The following is an 18,813-nucleotide window of genomic DNA, read 5'->3' as shown; positions in this document are numbered from 1 at the left end:
GTATCTGCCATGCACGTCTCTGTTGCTGCCGGCGTTTCTTTGTCTCTTGCGCTCGTCAACTATTGGACGTCTCGCAGATAGATCTGAAGAATGTTCTCGCGAGGCAGTGGCAGTGCCACTGAGGCCGCACCGGCCGCCACCGCCGCAGATGCGCATCTCAGTCAAGCGAACATGAGCGGTGTGTCGTCGCCGCCGATCGACCTCGCTGGGCTTTTGCCGGCAGGGTGGGACAGCTCCAACAGTATCCTTGCGCGTACAATCGGGCCGCTGCTCAGCAATCCGTACTTCAGCGCTGGTGCTGGGTTATGGGTGCTCACTGTGGGCGGCGCCTTTGGTCGCCAAGCCTCGGTAATGTTTCAAGCCCTCATGCGGCGCAAGTTCGTCGTCTCGCTGGAGGTGTCGAACCGTGACAGCGCCTACGAGTGGATGCTGCGCTGGTTGTCGCACCAGAAATCGTTTAAGGTGCAGCAGATGTCGGTGCTGACCCGAACAGCACCCTTCGACCACTCCTCGAGCGACCGTACGCGAGCGGAGTGCCTCTTTGGCCCCTGTCCGAATCAGCGGCACTACTTCTTTTACGATGGCCGTCCGCTGACCCTGACGCGGCGACGCCGCGACAACGTCAGTCCCGGCTACAGCGATGACATTTTCGAAACGCTGGAGTTCACCACCATCGGCACGAGTGCCACAGTGCTGCAGAAGATTGTCAAAGAGGCGCAGCAGTTTGCCGAGCATGAGGACAGCGATCATACGGTGGTGTACATGAATGGTGGGAGCAGCTGGACTCGTCAATCTCGGCCGCGGTCGCGGCGCGCCATTCAATCTGTTGTGCTGCCGGAGGGCATGTCGGAGTTCATCCTCGCTGACGTCAAGAAGTTTCTCAACTCGAGCTCCTTTTACAAGCAGCTGGGCGTACCGTACCGCCGCGGGTATCTTCTGCACGGTCCTCCAGGATGCGGCAAGACGAGCCTTGTCATGGCGCTGGCCGGTGAACTGCGCCTCTCCATCTCGCTCCTTAACTTGTCGAACCGCAACCTCAACGACGAGTCGCTGACGTCGCTGCTGAACGAGGCTCGCGTGGACACGATTGTGCTGCTGGAGGACATCGACCGCGCCTTCAGTAATGAGTGCAATGTTACCATGAGCGGCCTTCTTAACGCGCTCGACGGCGTTGGTGCCCAGGAGGGCCGCCTGGTCTTCATGACGACGAACCACGTGGAGCGGCTGGACGCGGCGCTGATTCGGCCCGGCCGAGCAGATGTCAAGATCGAAGTCGGGCTGCTGGATGTGAATCAGTCGCAGCGCATGTACCGCAAGTTCTTCCCAAAGGCAACGGAGGATATGGTGGAGGCTTTCGGCCGCAACTTTCCACCGCACGTAATCAGCGCTGCACAGCTACAGTCGCACCTCTTCTTCCACCGTGACGACGCCGTCGCCGCAACCGCAACGCTGCCAGCATTCATATCCAGCTGTCGCGCCTTCGACGCAAGTATGGAGCAAATGCGGAGCGAAAAGGCGAGGCTACAGCGGTCTCTGCCGCGCGCACCGCTGCTCGGGATCGATACCGAGTAGCTGCGTGCTGCCCGCAACTCTCTGCCTGTCTTCGTCCCTCTTCACCTCCACCACCTCTATTTCTCTCACCTGTGCTAACCGCCTCTCTCCAGGTATCTCTTCCGACTTGCTTGCGTGCATGTTCTCTGCGTCACTGTGCCCTCCCCCCTCCTCCTCCTCCTCTCTCCCATACCCTCGCTGCCTATGCACCACCATCACCACCACCGCGTGTTTCTCGTGGGACTTTCTGTGTGTGTGTGTGTGTGTGTTGTGGCCCTCTTCACAGTAGTGGATTTTCCTTCTGTCTGCCTCCTCGCCGCCCGAAATCTCTTTCCTCGCCAAAGGCATCGGCGGCGGCGCTGTTTTCCCCGTGTGGATGTGCCTTTCTTTACGATTGGAGCCACCCTCTCCCATCTGCGCTGTGCTTCCCCACCCCCTCGTGATGCTCATGAGGACTGTTCCTGACTCTTGACTGTGATCGAGTGGCTTCCACTCACATGCAAAGTGTCGGGTGTTTAACGGCAATGATTTCCTTACAGCTCGTGCAGACGTGTGCGCCTGCAGCAGCGCCGCATTCAGAATGGTAGCACGTGATAAAAAGACAAAGAGGCAAGTCGCAAGTGAAGCTGGTGTCCCCAAGCGTCAGTGCTGCGGGACACCTTCTTTTACCTCTCAGCAACCATACCGCGCGCACTACAGCGAACCGACAACGGCGATCCACTAGCGCAACAGGCAATGAGGCTATGACGACGTTGATGTGGCTGATGTTTTCCTTCCGTTTGCCTCGCCTTCGCCCTGTATCCGCTCCCTTTGTCTGCACACCCTCTCCTTTACGTTTCACCTCACACGTCCTTTTACACGTTGGCTCCGCCGGGCCGTATTCGCATCGCCCTGCACACCCGCACACTCGCCTACTCCCAAACATACGAACAGCAGTGCCCCTTTGTTTCATAGAGTCAACGAACACAAGGAGAAGACGCATTCGAGGTAGCGGAGCGACGGGCGTCTACCTAGATCTCTCTCTCTCTTACTCTGTCTCGAGCAGGTCACAGTTTTGAAAGCCTCACCTTCCCCCACGCGTTGCTGCTCGCTTACGCAGTGTTACCTCATTGCCTTTTCAACGTTCTCGCCCTTGTTCTGACACGACCCGGACTTGCGCCTCTCTCTGCGGTGCTTCCCATTCGTCCTTGTCTGAGACCAGCCTCTTTGCCCTCTCCTTTTCTTCTTGCCCCTTGCCTTCCCCTTCCCTCCCTCCCCTCGCACTTCTCTCCCTCCCTCTCCACCCTTGAATCTGTCGTCAGATCCAGTGGTGGTGGTGGTGGTGGTGGCTTTCGCTGCTCGAGTTTTGTTGGTTCATCGATCTCGAGGCGCGAGCACACCACACACACACACACAACGCGGCAATTGTGTTTTTCTCGTGTTTTCGCATATTTGGCCACGACACACCACTGCTGTTTGTTACTGTTTGTTGTTTGTTTGCCTCGTGTACGGCACGCCGCACGCCTCACCTTTTCTTATTATTATTTTCACTGTCAAGGAACTGACGTTCTCGTCGATCTCTCGCGTTTCGCTGTGTGTTTGTTGACTCTTCGCCGTCGCTGTTCCCCCTCCTCCCTGAATAACAAAAAAAAAGTACAGTGAGGGGCGGAGGGTGAGCGTCGGTGTGTTTTTTTTCTTGGTGTGCACGTCTGTGCGGGCTCGTGTACAGTACCATCGCTGTTGTTGTTGCTACTGCTGCTGTTGCTGTTGTTGTTGTTTTTTGGTTTGTGTTTCTCTGTGTGTCTTTTACGTCTCTTGGTTGTGCCAGACCTCTCCCCTTCTCCCCGTCTTCCCCCTCCCTTGTTACATACACATAGACCGCTCATACAACGATCTCTTTGTCGTGCCTCTTGTTTTGTTTTGTGTGTGTGTGTGTCTTAGAGGGACGCCCCTCATCTCTCTCTCTCGCCCCACCGCTCTTCCGTCGCCCACCCCAGACGCACTCGCATAAGCAGGCGAAGTGCATGTGAGTGACGGTGAGTGTTACCCCTTTTTCAGCTGCCCACCGCACGTACAGGCGCCTCCGTTTTTTTTTGTTTTGTGCGTGCGTGTGTGCTTGCGTGCGTGCGTGTGTGCCCTTCGGCCCACTGCCGCGTTCGCTTTTCGTTCCCTTCTCTGTCCCATCTTGTTGTGTCCGGTTGTTTCTCCTTTCTCTCTCTTCCTGAGCTGCATCAACGCTGTCACGTGCTCATGCGCTCGCTTATCTGCCACCGCGCAGCTGTCGACTTTGGCGTCGGTGTCGGTGTCGGTGTCTCTCCCATCGCGCAGTCACGGCCCATTTCCTCTTTTCATAGACTCGCACGCGCCCACGCTCTGGGATGGGGCTCGTCGTCGATCTCCCGGGGCTTTCCAATAGAACAGGGTGGTCGCCGTGGCTACGGTACGACGGCTGTCCTCCTCAAACAACACCAGCCCACCAACACCGGCGCCTCTGCAGCATCTTCGCGCGCGAGCGGTCAGGCAAGCCGCAAGCAACCACGGCAGAAGGCAGCGGCGAACTATGGTGCTGCTGAAGCTGTTGTGGAGCCTGAGCTAGATACCGTTACGGCGGCAGCGTCCCTTCCGCTCGCCGCGTCGTCGTCAGAGGTTGTCGTGGGGGCTGAGACCGGCAGTGCATCGTCGGTGCCGCGCCACGTGTCAGGACAAAGTGCCACGGGCAGGCCCAAGGCGGTCAAGCGAGGACGTAGAAAGCAGGAAGCGGCTGCCACCAGTGCGACACGTTGCGCAAGCACACCATCGGCCAACTCAGACTCCTCCCCCTCCACGGTCTCGTCACGCAAGGGTCCCGACGATGCCACGAGCACCCTACCGCCACTTGAGCCGCCGAAATCGCTCCTCGTCGCTGGCGAAGACGGTATCATCGTTGCCGCCTCGTCGTCGCGGGGTAAGAAGCGCGGAAGGCGTGGATCAGCCGGCTCGTTCTTATCCTCGGATGCCGCTAGCAGTGCTGCCGGTGGCCTGGAGTCAACTGTGACACTCGCTGCCAATGCTCCGCACACCGCCGCACTAACGCCGTCCTCTCTCTTCGGCTCACCGCAGCCGGTGTACTACACATACAACATGATGGGCACAACCCCCCGTACAGAGGAGCAGCGTGTCGCCGAGCGGTGCAGCATCACCAAGCTGATCATGGTCTCCGGCTCCGTATCGTTTCTCTCCACAACTCTTCCGCGTAGCGAAGGGCCGCTGAAGATGTACGTGAAGGACCTCAACCGCGCACAGGCGCCGACGCACGACTCCGTTAGAGCACTTGGGCAAGATGCAACCCACAGCCAGTCGAATGCTGCGACGAGCACAGGGAAAGAGGGTGTCGGCAGTGACCATGCCGCTGCCGGCACGCACACGCTTCCTGCAATTTCTGAAAAGCAGTTTCTCGAGCTGCGGCAGCGCCTCTGCGCGGAGCAACTCGCCACCAACACCGTCTTCATCCATGTGCGTGAAATGGAACAACTGGTGCCGCCGCTGCACCTCCAGCTGCCTACCGTAACAGATGCAGACAAGAGCGAAAGCGTCGATGCACCAGCTGCGCCATCCGGCGAAACGACGGCATCCGTGCAGCGCGAAGGCAAGACGCGCGGGCGCCGCGGACGGCGCCGTGGTATTGCTCGTGCAGCGAACCCTTTAACAGCCCCTGCTTCCACTTCAACGCCGCCCACCCCGCCGCTGCCCGCACTTTCCCCTGTGGAACGCATTCTCGCTTTGCAGGCGTGGAAAAAAGAGGCGGCGCGCCGCGCCGAGGAGACGCAAGCCCGCTACCTGGTGCCCGCCCACTATCACGCCATCACGCGGGTGCGCTTCCACGATCCCCACCAGACAGACTTGACAGTGGCGATGGGCAGCGGGTGGTGCAAGAGCATCGCCTCCGTCCTGCGTGCCATTGTGCGCAGCATGCCACAAGACCGGCGTGGCGCCGACTCGGGCAGCTCCGACAGCGACAGCAACGCCAGTTGGCTCACCGCTGAAGGGGAAGAGGACGACGGCGACAACACGGTCCCGCCTTTCCCGATGCCCGACCCATCCATGTACAGCAGTGAGGTGGACACGCAAGCCGCCGACGACGCACCGGCGCCGGAGCAGCCTAGTTTCCTCAGCTCTCCCTACACGGTGAAGCCGCTGCTGACGGTGTGCGCGAGCTGCGTGCCGCGTCGCGAGGCGTGGATCGGCACGTGCGCACCTGGCCCATCGGCCGCGTCCGCCTCTGGCGCAGAATCAGAGTGGAGTCCTTTCTCGGTGAGGGCGGTTCCAACGGTGCCGCGCTACTCCACCCGCATCACCATCATGCTCGAGCACGATGACATGGACCCTTCCGACCTCGTTTCCCTCGCGGAAATCAGTACGACGCGCAAGTCCTCCTCGTCCTCTGGCGCAGAGATGCATCCGTCTCGGGATCGGCACCACGACACCTCGGTCGGCGGCGGCGTCGACACGGCAGGGCTGCAGTCGCCCGCGTCGAACCGGAAATCGTTGTCGTCTGATGGAAAAGGCCACCCAGCTCCCAAAAAACCGCTGCATCTGTATTGCCTCGTTCAAGATGCAGGCGAGTACTAGCTTGTATGCGGTCACGCAAGGCGAGATGTGAGGCGAAAGCACGAATGGGCAGAGAGGGGCTCTCGGCGGGTGCAACGCGGAGTCGGCGCGCGGTCTATATCTCTCTCCCCCACCGTCAAGGGCGAGCTCGTGAAGCAAAAGACACAAAGACAAATGTATGAATAACAGCGAAGCAGAGAAAATTGCATCCCCGTCCCTCCCCACTCAACGAGCACCTATCTGCTCTGCGACACGTGTGCGTTTTCATAGATGTACTGCATGGCCCTTAGCATTTCAAAAGAAAAATGGAGAGTGTAATAGAGCGCGCCTACACCTTTGTGTGTGTGTGTGTGGTTTTTTCCGTAAATGCTGACACGGGCGTCAACACGGGCGTGTGTTGTGTTGTGTGTTGACCCTCTATGTAAGAATGCTCCGTTTGCTGTTGTTGTTTTTCGCTCTGCTTACCTGACAGACCTCATGCTCCGTTCATCTCATACATGCGTTCATGTATAGCGAGGAGAAGCAGTCTGTAAGTGTGTGTGTGTTCGTGCGTACTTGGCCGGCTCCGTTACCGACTAATGGGTTTCTGATCGAGGCTTCTTCGACGTCTCTTCCCTTAGCATGTCTTCTCTCTCTCCGTGCGTGTGTGGTCATCTCACTGCTGACGGCCGTGGACGTTTCCATCTTCGTTAGTAAGAGTAAAGAAAACAACGTGAGCGGCAGTCGCCGCCGCTCACCTTCCCTTCCCATCACGCTCGTACGTGTGTGTCACGGAGTTTTCCCCTTCCCCCCTCTCTCTCTGAGTGTCCACCATGTGGACAAGAACGCACAGGTGGCACGTGAGACCGCGGTGTGTGCCTGCTTATCCGCATGTACGCGCTTGCCCGCCTGGCCGTTTTTTGTTCGCTCGACTCTCACCTCTCTGGCTTGCGCGCCTCTCTTCCCTCTCCGCGTGTCCGTCTGTGCGACTGGCTCCCTCTCAAGCAGTGCTTTCGTTTTTGCCTCCTCTTCCTGTTCTTCTTTTTTCTTGTTCTGATGACTTGTTGAGTTGAAGTTGTCAGAGACCTCCTTTGTGTGACGTTTCTCCACCACCACCCGCTAACAGCGCTATGTGTCCTGTCGATGGCGCACAGTGCCGCCCGCATCCTCTTCTCCCCTTTCCCTCTATCTGTGGTGTCGTTCAGACCGGTGCGTGGGTCTCTCTGCGTGTCTGGCGCGTGCGCTTGTGTCATGTCCGCCGCTCATTCTTTTTTCTTTGGTGTGTGTGTGTGTGTGTGTTAGGCTGTTGTGTGCGTCTTCTTGTCCTTTGTACCCCCCCCCCTCTCTCCCCAACATCTCCCTCCTCTCCCACGTTTGGTGTCTCTGTTACTCAGCGGATAACTTTTATTTTCGGCTTCTAATCCGGGTGGGCACGCACACATACACACACGCGCGCGCACATACTCCTTGGCAAGCCTCCATCATCTTTTTTTCCATCATTGCTGTTGCCGCACCGCTTTGTCCTTTTGTGTCTGTCTGTGTGTGTGCTCTTTCGTTGTCGCTTGTGTTGTCTTGTGCGTGTTGTGATGCGTCGCTTCCGCAGAGGGGCGGTCGATGTTGGCCCCGGTGCGCCTCAAACGTATGTCAAAGTGCGTGGCGTGTCCCTTTTGTTTTTATACTCGTGGTGGCTCTCCCTCGCCCAAAAAAGCTGGACACTGGAGAGAACTCTGAAACGGAAAGCCAAAGAAAGAAAAAGATGAAAACACAACACACATATTGCGTGCCGTCAAGTAGGTTTGTCGTCCGAGCTGGTCATCGAGTGCGTCACGCACCGAGACGTACCCCGGTGCGTGCGTGAGTGTCTATGGAGAGGGATGGCAAGAGGGAAGAAGCGCAGGGTGGATGCGGGATGCTTCTCTTGCATTCAATATTCTCAGCTACACTCCATCGAGTGGTGCGCACCCATCATCGAAGAGTGATGACTCCCCGTTGCCGCCAAAGCTGCGACGTGGTTCGTGGATGGAAACAAGATACACACGCGTCCACATGCGCATCCTATTCGGGTATTCTGCTCCGCGTCCGCTTTCCCATCTGGCATGCACCCCCATCTCCCATCCGACGCATTCCATCTACCGTACCATACATGCATGTATATGGTCTCTCTATCCTTCTGCCGACGTCTATGAAAGACGGAAACGCTTGCCGCATCTGCCATAAGGAAGTGGCCTTCCTCACTCACTCTCTCACCCCCCCCTTCCCCGCCAAGAGAGAAGCCACACTCATCAAGGCATCCCTTGGTCCTACCACCCTCCTCCCCCCGACCCGTTACCACTTCATAGTACACCTCGCTCGCTCAGCGGCAACACAAACCTGGGAACAACAATGCGGAAAGATGGAGTCCACGTCGTTTTATCGCAGTTCAACAGGCACACGCACCAGCGCCGGCCCTGCGCAGGGCACGGACACTAAACCGCAGTCGCCTAATGCAAAGCTGAAGCCTGGTGTGTCGGCGTCAGCGAGTCGTCACCCGTCCTCGGCGGCGAAAGGGACCAACTCGAAGTCCCAGATCGGCGGGAGGAGCAGCAGCGGAGCCCGCGCCGCGTCGTCGATTCGCTCCTCGACGCCGTCTCCCAGGGTGACAACGCCTCTGGTGCGCGTCAAAAGCAAAAGGGGAATTGGCCGCACTAAGAGGGAGATGTCCAAAATTACTGCGGACGCCCTCGCCTCCATCAACCACAGTCTATTCACGAAGGCTAACTTGTCAGCAAAACAGATAGGCGGCCGCGTCATGAAGGAGTACCTGCAAGCGCACCGCGCCGGCATGCACAAGATTGAGAGCCAGTCTTCGGAAGACCGCCAAATCATCTGGCAGAGCTTTGTGGACGCGTCATACCTTCCACACAGTCACGAACTCCAGCGTCTAGTGGACTACATCCAGCTGATGGAGTCGAGATGCCGACAGAAGCTCCAACACGCCAAGGCAGTGACCTCCTGTGCCCTGAATGGCATTCAGCAGCTGCTGCAGCGCGTCAGCGCCGTGGGCACACAGATCCGCAAGGACACCAACGTGCTGGCGGAGAAACCAGATATGCTTCTTAGTTCCGCAGGCGCTAAGGAATGGAGTTGGTTTGGGGTGAAAGCCGGAAGTGCTGCCTCGGCAGCCATGCACGTGCTCGGCAGCCCGGTGCGTGATGTGTGTGGGCTTGATGCAATGCTTTCTGATCCCCATCCACCGGCGTTTCACATCTCGAAGGCGGACCACGATGAGCGAGAGCGACTGAAACGCATCTTCACCGTCCTCGAGAGCATTTGTGCCGACGAGGACGAGAGAAGAGTCAGTGGTTCGTCGTCTAGCACATCGCACACAACCCTGGCGGCGAATGGGTCGCCGACACAGTCCACTACAGAGCACCCACCACTGATGATGGGCAGCGGAGATGATGAGGGCTCGGCGCCATCCACCCAGTCCTCCTCACCGATCTCGCACTCGACGCGTCGGCAGTCCCGCCAAGACGATCTGGAGTGCGTGGGTGAGAAACGCAACGACACCGCTGTGAGCGATCCGCAAGCGGAGCGCACGCAGTATGTTCTCGAGCTGCAGCAGAAGCTCGACGCGGTGGGTGCGGCCTTTGTGCAGCTCATGAATCGCGTTCAGGTGCAACACCAGCAGTACCAGCGCACGATCTCCGCTCAGAAGTCTGTGCTCGACGCACAAGCCACGCGGATGAAGCTTGCCGACGACGTGCTTCGCGACACTGTGGCACAGGGGACAATTGAAGCGCTGAGCGCTGTGGCTGTCGCCCAGCAGCTCTCGTTGGAGCTGCGTGAGCGGATGGAGGTAAGCGAGAGGAACATGAAGGCAGCTCTCGAGGCGCTCACCGGGCAGAGCGCGGAGGTGTGCTTCGACAAGGGAATCCTGCAAGAGTACGGCTCACTCGCCACCAAGAAAGAGAACTGTCTCAGCGCGTTCATGTCGCAGATGGAGCGGCAGGTAGTGGAGCAAGCTGATGTGCTGTGGAAAGCGCAACAAGGAGTCGCGAAAATCTGGCAGCTGCGACTGCAATGGCAACTCCCGCACTCACCCGTGGAGGCAAGCGAGGTTGGTGCGAGTGTGGGGGAACCTGAGGAAGCTGCTGGCAATCCCGCACCCCTTCCACCCCCGTACAAGGCCCGATTGAAAGAGTGTGATCGAGCGACCCTTCTAACGTTCCTCGAGCGTCTCACTATGCATTGCCCTGACGCTACCACGCATGTGATTGCAGCCCTTGATGACCACGATGCCTTCTGCGCCACGCACCCGCGAGAGACGGCCGCCTCGCGAGAGGAGCTGGCACGCACGACTGCCGTGCTGCAGCTCCTTCAAAAACTAGACGAGGAAGGGCGGCTGCACTGCAGTGCGCAGCACACGGGCGAACCGCTTTCTGTGCGTCTTCGTCGACTTGTCGAGCAGCATGATGCCTACATCGACTTTAACGAGACCTATGCGCGGGCGCTGGTGCGGCAAGCGGATGCGGAGCGGCGGCAGTACGCACCGGACGCTCTCGCCTTCTTCGACCCCCGTACGCCTGTGCCGGGGCAAGAAAGCAGCGCCACTAGTAGACGAGTCGCACCTGTGAAGGCGCGAGCAGTGTGTGAAGGTCACAGCATTACCGCCGCCTCATGTTCGGAAGCACCGCCGACCTCTGCTGCGGAATCCACAAAGAGTTCGCCGTCTCAGCCAGTAATGCCGTATCTGAGCCTGTGGGCACGCAAGCAGCGGGAGCTACGAACGCGGCAGTGCGAGACGGGACCCATGAATACTGGCTTGGGCAGCAACACCGTCGGCGCCGTCGTGGGCTACCTTGAACGTCGCACGCCACATCTAGCCGCTCCTGCCGCGGCGCCCCCGGCTGCCTTCTTCGAATCCGCACCGTCGTCGACGCGGTCGCAGCTACACACGGCGATGAGCGCGTCAGCCCCCACGTGTGTCTCCGCGAGTCTGCCCCTTCCACCGGTTCCGCCGCGCAAAGGGTTGGTATCGTATGTGCTATCCACGTATGGCTCGACACCGGAAAGCACCGACGGTAATGCTGACACTACACGGCAGCAACATGCACAGCAAGCGGAGCTCACAGCCAAGGCAGAGAAGAGCAAAGCCTCCATGCCCTTCCGCACCGGTGATCACCAGTTCATTCATCGGCAACGCGAGATCTTCATGCAGCTGGACTGAGTGCGAGGATTCGGGGAGAAGCAATGGCGATCGCGCGCGTGTGTTGTCGAGTGATTGAAGGCGACCACGCACGAGGGGGGGGGGCTAAGCCAAGCGCTCACCGATGGGTGTCCCTTTTCGTATATGTGGGTTTCTTTTTTTTTCTTTTCGCATGTCTCCGCTTCACTGTTATGTCTCCCTCCCCCCTCTCTCCCTCATGACGGGGCGGGTGGTGGTGTTTGGGGGAGGGCACACCTCTCAGTGCGTGGTATCACAGGATCCCGTACGCCCCCGCTTTCTGTGCGTGGGGAAGCCAAGCCCCCGCTAGCCCCTGCTAGATGCCCAGCCACCTCTGGTGGTGACAGGGTCAAGCGCCTACGACGTAGGGGTGGTCAGGGCCATGTATGGCTGCCGATGTCGGCGGCCATGTCCGGGACTGGTGTTGCGTCGGAGCGACCTGCGACCGTGCACACGCGTGTGCCATCCATGTGATGGGCGTCGTGTCCGTGCGACTCGAACGTATCTCACTCCACCTCCCCCCCCCGGCCCTCGCACTGCCTGCTGGTGCGGGGAGCCTGAGTGTCACCCCGAGGGAGATGCACCAGGGGTGGCGGCCGGCATGATGGGAGCCGCTGTGAGGCGGCCCGCAATGCGGGGGCGGTGCTCTAATCGATGACGGAGTTGGCGCATTGCTGCAGCGCGTGTGCACAGGGCTGCTTCGCACCAGGCGATGGGGCCTGTGACCGGCGAGGGGAGGGGGCCGGGTAGAGGGACGCTGAGCGCGCTAACGCTCACACGCACATATATATATATAGATTGATGTATATGCTTTACTCTGCATAGTTGCGGCACCCTCTTTGCTCTGCTCCTTTTCTTTGTTTTCTGTCCTTGAATTTCTTTAGTGTGTATGTGTCTGGCGGAGGGTGGTGTGCATGTAATCTAGCTCGAGCATTTATGGGGCAACGGTGGCTTCAGCCACGAACCTGTGCCAGCACTCGGGCCGCAATGCTACTGGGTTGTCCTTGTTTGTTAGTCGTCGCGCCATCGTCGGTGTGTAGCAAAGGAGAAGAGCGCGATGTCGATTCCCAGACGCATGCGCACATGTACATTTAGGAGGACGGCGGGACGCTAACACACAGAACAGCACATCTTCGCATCGAATAGACGGTCCGCTGCGCATGGCAGACTTCTCGTGTTGGCCTTGTCGCGTGCGCGTGTTGTTGTTCTGTACTCTTTCATTTTGTCTCCTCGCCCCCACCTTTATATATATATGTACGTAGATGTGTATATCGGCATGTATCATTGCATCGTCGCCATATCTTCTGTTGTAGGGTTTGACACCACCGTTGCACCTGAACTACGGCATTGGTGATAACAAGGAGCTAAGCAAATGTGTGGCAACACCATACCGCAGCTGGTTCACTTCCCTCTCTCCCCCTCGGGAAACAGCACATGCGTCAACTAAGGGCTGTTTGGCTCTCCGATACGTTGTCGGCAACTCTGCGCTGGTACCTCAGCACGCCCTCTTTTTTCTTCTGCAGCGGAGCGGAGTCGCTCAGCGATGGCTGATGAGAATAGGCGCACAACGGGTCGATCCTCTGATGCCCATGCACTTGCTCTCTCTCGCATTCATTGACACGTCTACTTCCTGCTCGCGCCCGCTGCTCACCATTCCTCACCCACACCCATTCTTTGCTCTCCCTCATTGTCCATCGTCGAGGTGCCTGCCGTGTGGCAGCAACGTTGGCTTCTGTTGATTGTCGCCAGGAGAGACCCCTGCGAAGCCACACACACCACACACACACACACACACACACACACACGATCTGCCATGGATCTGGCTCGCTTTGCCTTTTCTCACGAAAGGGGCGAAAAAAAAAAGAAACGATAGGCAATGTAAGACGCCCGTACGCCTTCATCATACTCACACGCCACGACTATACTGATTGAGGAAAACATCGGCCACAGTCAGCGGTTTTGGCTTCGTAAATAAATAAAAACAGCACGAAAAAAAAAACGATTCACGGCACCGCCGCTGCAACCTGGGCCCTGCAGCTCTTCGCTCTCCTCCATAGCCTCCGTCTGCCCCCTCCCCTCCCCACTCTCTCTCATCATTCTTCGCACACCTAGCAACCCCCGCCTTTGCAGTCTCGCCTCAACCGGCATGTACAGATGCACACGAGTGCACTGCGGCCTACTTGCCGTTCTTGTGGGTGAGCTCAAGAAGGTTCCGGCGTACGTCTCCTACAAGGCGAGGGAAGGCGCCAAGGCGTATGTCGACTCCGCGTCCAAAGCAATGGAGTTTTTGAAAGGAGAGGACCCGAACGAGGACCCGGTCATGCGTGGCAAGCGCCGCCAGCACAGAGAACTGTACCAGGCTGTCCTCCGCGAGCAAGCTGCGAAGGCGCAAGAGGATGCGGCGCAAAGGCGCGCCAATCTGTCATGGAAGGAGAAGCTACAGCTGTCCTTCAAGGAGGCGAGAGAAAGCGTGGCGCAGATGACGTCGGCGAAGGCCGGAGTGATGGCGCTGCTGCAGCACTGCACCGCCTCGCACGCGGCGGAGGTGGCGCTGGAACAAGGCATCGATGTCAAAAACATTCAGATGGTCTTTGAAAAGGCGGCGGCAAACAACTCGGTTGGCTGCGAAGAAATTGTCGTTGGCTACATCGACGCACCAGGCGCCTCGCATGAGGAGGTGATGGCGTTCGCCGAAAAACTGCACAAGGCCTGCCCTGTGGCGAAAAGCATGCATATCGAATGGCGTCAAGGCAACGCTGACTCGCGCGGGCACGAGGATGGCTCCGTCCGCCGCGCCGATGGACTGCACCGTGAAATGGAGCAGGCCGCCAGCGGTGTGGAGTGGGCTGAGAGCCGTACCGGCAGCAACCTCGGTGGTCCCTCTTCTGTTGCTGATGCCGCATCGACGACCAGTGTCGAGAGCATGCCGGCAGGGATGCCAGGCTCCCGAAGGGCTCATTCGTCGACGTCGAGTTGGGCGACCCGAGGCGGCGGTAGTGGCAGCCTGCGAGACGACGAAGACGAGCTGCATTTTCCGGGCTTTGAGAGAAGGGACGCAGCTTGGGATTCCGTGCGCTGCGGCACCAGCCGCGCCAAACACCTGTCAACGGAGACGAGCGCTGCTAGCCATCCGTCACCGCCACCTGAATCAACGCCTGCCGCGGCGGCACCGCCGGGGCCACGTAACAGCGACCCGGCTTCCTCCTCCCCGTCTCCGAAGCCCTGAAGCAACTCCCATCAAGCAGCAAGGCGGGGGAAAAGAGCGAATGGCATGCGTGTTGGCACACGCAGTCGCATTGTCGAGTCACAATGCTTTTCTATGTGCGTGTACGGTGTTTGGCACGTTGTGTACACATAAATGTGTGTGCTGGTTGCGGTGATGGTGATGGTGGTTGTGGTTGTGTGTGTGTGTACAACGGGCGGCTCGCGCTCTTGACCCTGCTGACCAAAATTACGCATGAAACGCACGACCCACCTTTTACCCTCGACGCTTTTGTGGTGGTGGTTGGCTTAGTCGCACGCCTCTTCGTGCCTTGCCTACGCTACCTCTGTTCCGCGTTCTGAGTCACAGTGTCCATTCACAGATGTGTCGAGCACACACACACACACAATGAAAGAAACGATTCTTGCGTAGGCCGGCCGACACGCCTGGGTGATGTGGCACACACGCACACACAAACACACGCACCTGTGCGAATACGCGGTGCGCAGTGATTGCGGTGGCTTTCTTTCTTGTCGTTACTGCGTTGTGTCTTGGCCTTTCAAGAGGACTTTGGAGGGGCGGATCGAAGGAGGCAAGACTATGCGATGGTCGTATGTGCTGCACCGACAGAGAGAGACGCAGTGACATTTACACCTCCGGCTGCTTGCGTGGAGGCCAGGCGTACGATTCATCGGTGTTTCCTCCCTCCTCCCCTTTTTTTCGTCACACCTCTGCACTCTACCCGCATCCCTCTCGCGCTGCCCTCCTCCGTGCTCATGCCTGTGCTCCAACTGGTGCCCTCTCCAAGACCCTTCCCCCTCCCCCTCCCTCTCTGTCTGGTCCAATGTGCACACGGGAGCATTTCACAAGTGCACGCAAGCATCGAAGAGAGAAGCTGTGCGAAGGTGCCAAGCCAAGACGTGCGAAACAGCCGACGGAGAGAGGGAGAGAACGTAGTGGGTACACGCGAAAAAAAAAAGCGAAAGCAAGGCTCTCTGTCTCTCTCCGTCTCCCGCTGTGCAGCCCGCATGCATGCCAGTGTCGTCGCTCTGTGTGGCGTCTCTTGGTCCTTGCTTGTGTTTTCGTTCAACACAGGGAAAAGGTCTCTCTGTCTCAGAGGCAGTAATCAATCGAACCGAATCGTGCGGTACCGTGTGTGGGTGTGGGTGTGGGTGTGCGTGCGCCACTGCAGGCGGCCCCGCGGTTTTTTTGCTTTGGGGGGGGGAGTCCCCCTTGGTGCTTTCCCCCTCCCTCCCTCCCTCTCTCTCCCCAGCGCCACCGGCACCCCTTTTGTGTTGCTGCTGTCTTGCGCTGCGCCGCTTTTTCGCCTCTCCTTGCTTTCTTCACGCCCTCTCCGTCCATCTTCCTTCGCATCTCTGCGCTGCCCACGTTGCAAGCAAAACCCCCAGCTCTTGCTGGAGAACGGTGCCAACTCTGTGACTGGCATCGCACACCGCTTTCTGTCCCTCTCTTCTTATATGAGCAGGGGAGATCGGCTGGCGCAAACGAATCCGTCAGCTGGATCGTCAGGAAGGAGCGGGTAGCACACATACACGTATACACACGCACACGCTTGAGGATGGGGTGCTGCTGCTCCCGTAGGAAAAGTCAATCGAACAGCCCCACGGCGCTTGCGCCGGCTGACATGCAGCGCTGGAAGGGCAAAGCAGCGGAGCGCACCACCTGTCCGGCTGGCAGGGCCGTCGCAGGCGCAGCCGCAGCGGCGGGGGCCCCGGCAGAGGAGATGAGGGCGCGCGTACGCAGACGGGCATTGCAGGCGCTGGTCGAGTCCCTTTGCGCCGGTGAATCGAAGATCCCCACGATGAAGTGGCGACGGCAATATCTCAAAACGCCTGGTATTGGCCCTGCCGCTGTGTCTGTCATTGTGAACCACATCCAAGGACTGCCGCTGGTCGTGTCCGGTCCTGTGACGCCTGCACCACAGTCACTCAAGAAGCGACCGTGGCACCAAATCCGCACACTTGACATGCGTGCGCTGCACGTCGGCGACGACGGCTTTGTGGAGATGATGAGTGCGCTACTGGAGGACACACTCATCGAGAACGTGATCTTCGCTGGTAACAATATCACCGATGACGGTGTACGTCGACTCGTCAGTCATATACAGAGCTTCAACAACACGCCAACAGTGGACAGTGGGACATCAGCTGCCGCGGAAGCAGGGACGGCCGCAGGCAGTGTGCCCCAGAAAAGACTCCCATGTAAGCTGAAGCTGCTTGCGCTCACCGATAATTTTATCACCTCGGAAGGCATTGCCACTTTTACCACCGTAGCCCCGCTTTTCCTCTCCCTGGAGCAGCTCGAGGTGGGTCGCGGCCAGAGCGCCGGCGGTGGCGATGTCGACGACGTCCGCGACACCCTCAGTGCCCAGCACATCACAGCCCTTTCCAGGTACATCCAGCGCACACCAAAGCTGGTGACCTTTCTGTACAAAGGAAACGGCAACTACTACGCCCGCAGCGGCTTCACGCCGGATGGGATGACCGCGTTTGTAGACGCCGTTGTTGGTGACAGTGCTCTTAAGGAGCTGTATCTGCAGGAATGCTTCAGCACAAAGCCGGGCGTGGTAGGGCCTCTCACGGTGCAGGCCCCACGAGGCGGGAAGGAGGCCGTGAGAGCTGATCTCGATGACTCGTGGGCACCAGAGAAGCTGCTGCAGCCGATGCAGGCGCTTGCCACAGCGCTGAATGCTGCGACCAGCAATCTGTCCACGCTTATCCTCCGCTTTCCGCTCAGCGACGAGGCGGTTCAGACGCTTTCCATCGGCCTTGCACAAACGCCGCACCTGCTTGACCTCAGCCTGCGCGGCTGCGACCTCTCGAGCAAGGCGCTTGGGGTAATCGGTGACGCACTCTGCAAAAATAAAGTGCTGCGCATGCTCGATGTGTCCTACCAGTCCAACACGATTGCACACCCCGCCTTCATGGCGGAGCTGCGCAGCTCATCAAAGCGGCGGTTGTCCTTTATCTCGACAGTGGGCTACACCGCCGCGGAAATGGCGCGGCAAGACCTCAGCAGCAGCGGTGCTGAGGTGCCATCGCGCGAAGAGCGTCAGCACCCGCTGCTCCCTATCATTCGCAGCCTCCACAAGAACCGCTCCCTTTCACAGCTTGTGATGCTAGGGGTGAACATTTCGACGGATGACATCGAGGAGCTGTGCGCCTGCATCGAGCGCAGCGGCAACCGCACCCTTGTAGAGGTGTGGTACACCCGCGCTGGCAGCGACGCGCTCGACATGAAGCTAGAGGACTTCCTTGCATCCAACCGGCAGCGCGGCGCTGGCGCCAGCGCCGCGGCTGGTAGCGGTCCCTTCGGCTGCTCTTTGGGCAGCACCTACGGCGGGTTGGCGTTGCCGGTGAGCAGGTCGAGCGGCACGCTTTTCCCTGATGCCGCCTTGTCGGACAGCACCGAATCGCCGACGAAATCGACAAAGGAAGGCAACTCCGCCGTGCGTAACAGAAAAATGGACATCCCACACGGGTTGGCCCCCTCTCTGGTCCCTATCCTTCACCACACACCACACAACGGCGATCGTCGGGCACCGCCGTCATCGCTCGAGAGCACGCAGACCGTCCTGAAGGCGGTCACGGTGAACACGAAGATGAACACGGCGACGTTCGCTGCCGAGCGCGCCTCACCTTCAGAGGTGGCGGTGTCACTTGTCTGCAACGGTGGCGATGCTTCCGTGGTGCGACAGAGCTCCACGCAGCGCGTGAACAGCGAGGACAAAAGCTGTCTCAGTCTGCACTCAGGGGACATCGCCGACGACGCCGGCACAGTGCCGTACTACTCTCAGATGCCTTCGGAAGGGCGAAAGAAGCAGTAGAGAAGAGCCGGGAAAGGGACTGCGTCATGCACGCAATGGGTGTGCATCACAGGTGAGCGTGCGGCGACCCCCTCCCTCTCCCCTCCTCTCTCCTCTCTCCCTGTGCTGTCCACTTGTGCAGTTCTCGTATTCCATAGTGGGGTCGACGCACCTGTTTTGCTTGGACACGTGTGGAGTGTCCTGGGTCAAAAAGCCTGCGCTTTCTTGAATGCCACGTCTCTCACGGCTATTCTGCTCTTCTGTTCCCTTCCCATGCCATTCTACCACCACCACCACCACCCCTCTTTCGCCACTCGACCTTCGCGTGCATACGAATGGCCGCTAATTCTGAATAGAACCCACCCACCCACCCCCGCCTTACTCCGCACGTTTGTGGACTCCCCCCCCCTCTTCGCCGTCCATCCCCACCTCTCCGGGTATCACACTGTTTTTTTTTTCTTTCCGGGCTACACTGTAATCGGG

The 18,813-nt window shown here is 58.9% G+C and overlaps 5 protein-coding genes across 5 annotated transcripts; all 5 read left to right on the top strand.

The window, feature by feature from the left end:
* Positions 1 to 351: 351 nt before the first annotated feature.
* On the top strand, positions 352 to 1,572 carry LMXM_33_1330 (conserved hypothetical protein; the record flags this gene model as incomplete). Its single annotated transcript, XM_003878675.1, has 1 exon — positions 352 to 1,572. One exon carries the CDS (start codon positions 352 to 354, stop codon positions 1,570 to 1,572), a length of 1,221 nt encoding a protein of 406 aa, XP_003878724.1.
* A 2,208-nt stretch (positions 1,573 to 3,780) lies between these two features.
* LMXM_33_1320 (conserved hypothetical protein) lies at positions 3,781 to 6,138 on the top strand (the record flags this gene model as incomplete). Its single annotated transcript, XM_003878674.1, has 1 exon — positions 3,781 to 6,138. One exon carries the CDS (start codon positions 3,781 to 3,783, stop codon positions 6,136 to 6,138), a length of 2,358 nt encoding a protein of 785 aa, XP_003878723.1.
* A 1,822-nt stretch (positions 6,139 to 7,960) lies between these two features.
* On the top strand, positions 7,961 to 11,305 carry LMXM_33_1310 (conserved hypothetical protein; the record flags this gene model as incomplete). The annotated part of the gene is made up of 1 exon (XM_003878673.1): positions 7,961 to 11,305. The coding sequence occupies one exon, from the start codon at positions 7,961 to 7,963 to the stop codon at positions 11,303 to 11,305; it is 3,345 nt and encodes a 1,114-aa protein (XP_003878722.1).
* A 2,143-nt stretch (positions 11,306 to 13,448) lies between these two features.
* LMXM_33_1300 (conserved hypothetical protein) lies at positions 13,449 to 14,528 on the top strand (the record flags this gene model as incomplete). Its single annotated transcript, XM_003878672.1, has 1 exon — positions 13,449 to 14,528. The coding sequence occupies one exon, from the start codon at positions 13,449 to 13,451 to the stop codon at positions 14,526 to 14,528; it is 1,080 nt and encodes a 359-aa protein (XP_003878721.1).
* A 1,720-nt stretch (positions 14,529 to 16,248) lies between these two features.
* Positions 16,249 to 18,351, top strand: LMXM_33_1290 (conserved hypothetical protein; the record flags this gene model as incomplete). The annotated part of the gene is made up of 1 exon (XM_003878671.1): positions 16,249 to 18,351. One exon carries the CDS (start codon positions 16,249 to 16,251, stop codon positions 18,349 to 18,351), a length of 2,103 nt encoding a protein of 700 aa, XP_003878720.1.
* Between the last annotated feature and the right edge of the window lie 462 nt (positions 18,352 to 18,813).

Source organism: Leishmania mexicana, chromosome 33 (genome assembly GCF_000234665.1).
Source record: "Leishmania mexicana MHOM/GT/2001/U1103 complete genome, chromosome 33".
NCBI classification, from domain to species: domain Eukaryota; phylum Euglenozoa; class Kinetoplastea; order Trypanosomatida; family Trypanosomatidae; genus Leishmania; species Leishmania mexicana.
Note: the sequence above shows the minus strand (reverse complement) of the source record. Positions and strands in the feature narration are given on the sequence as shown.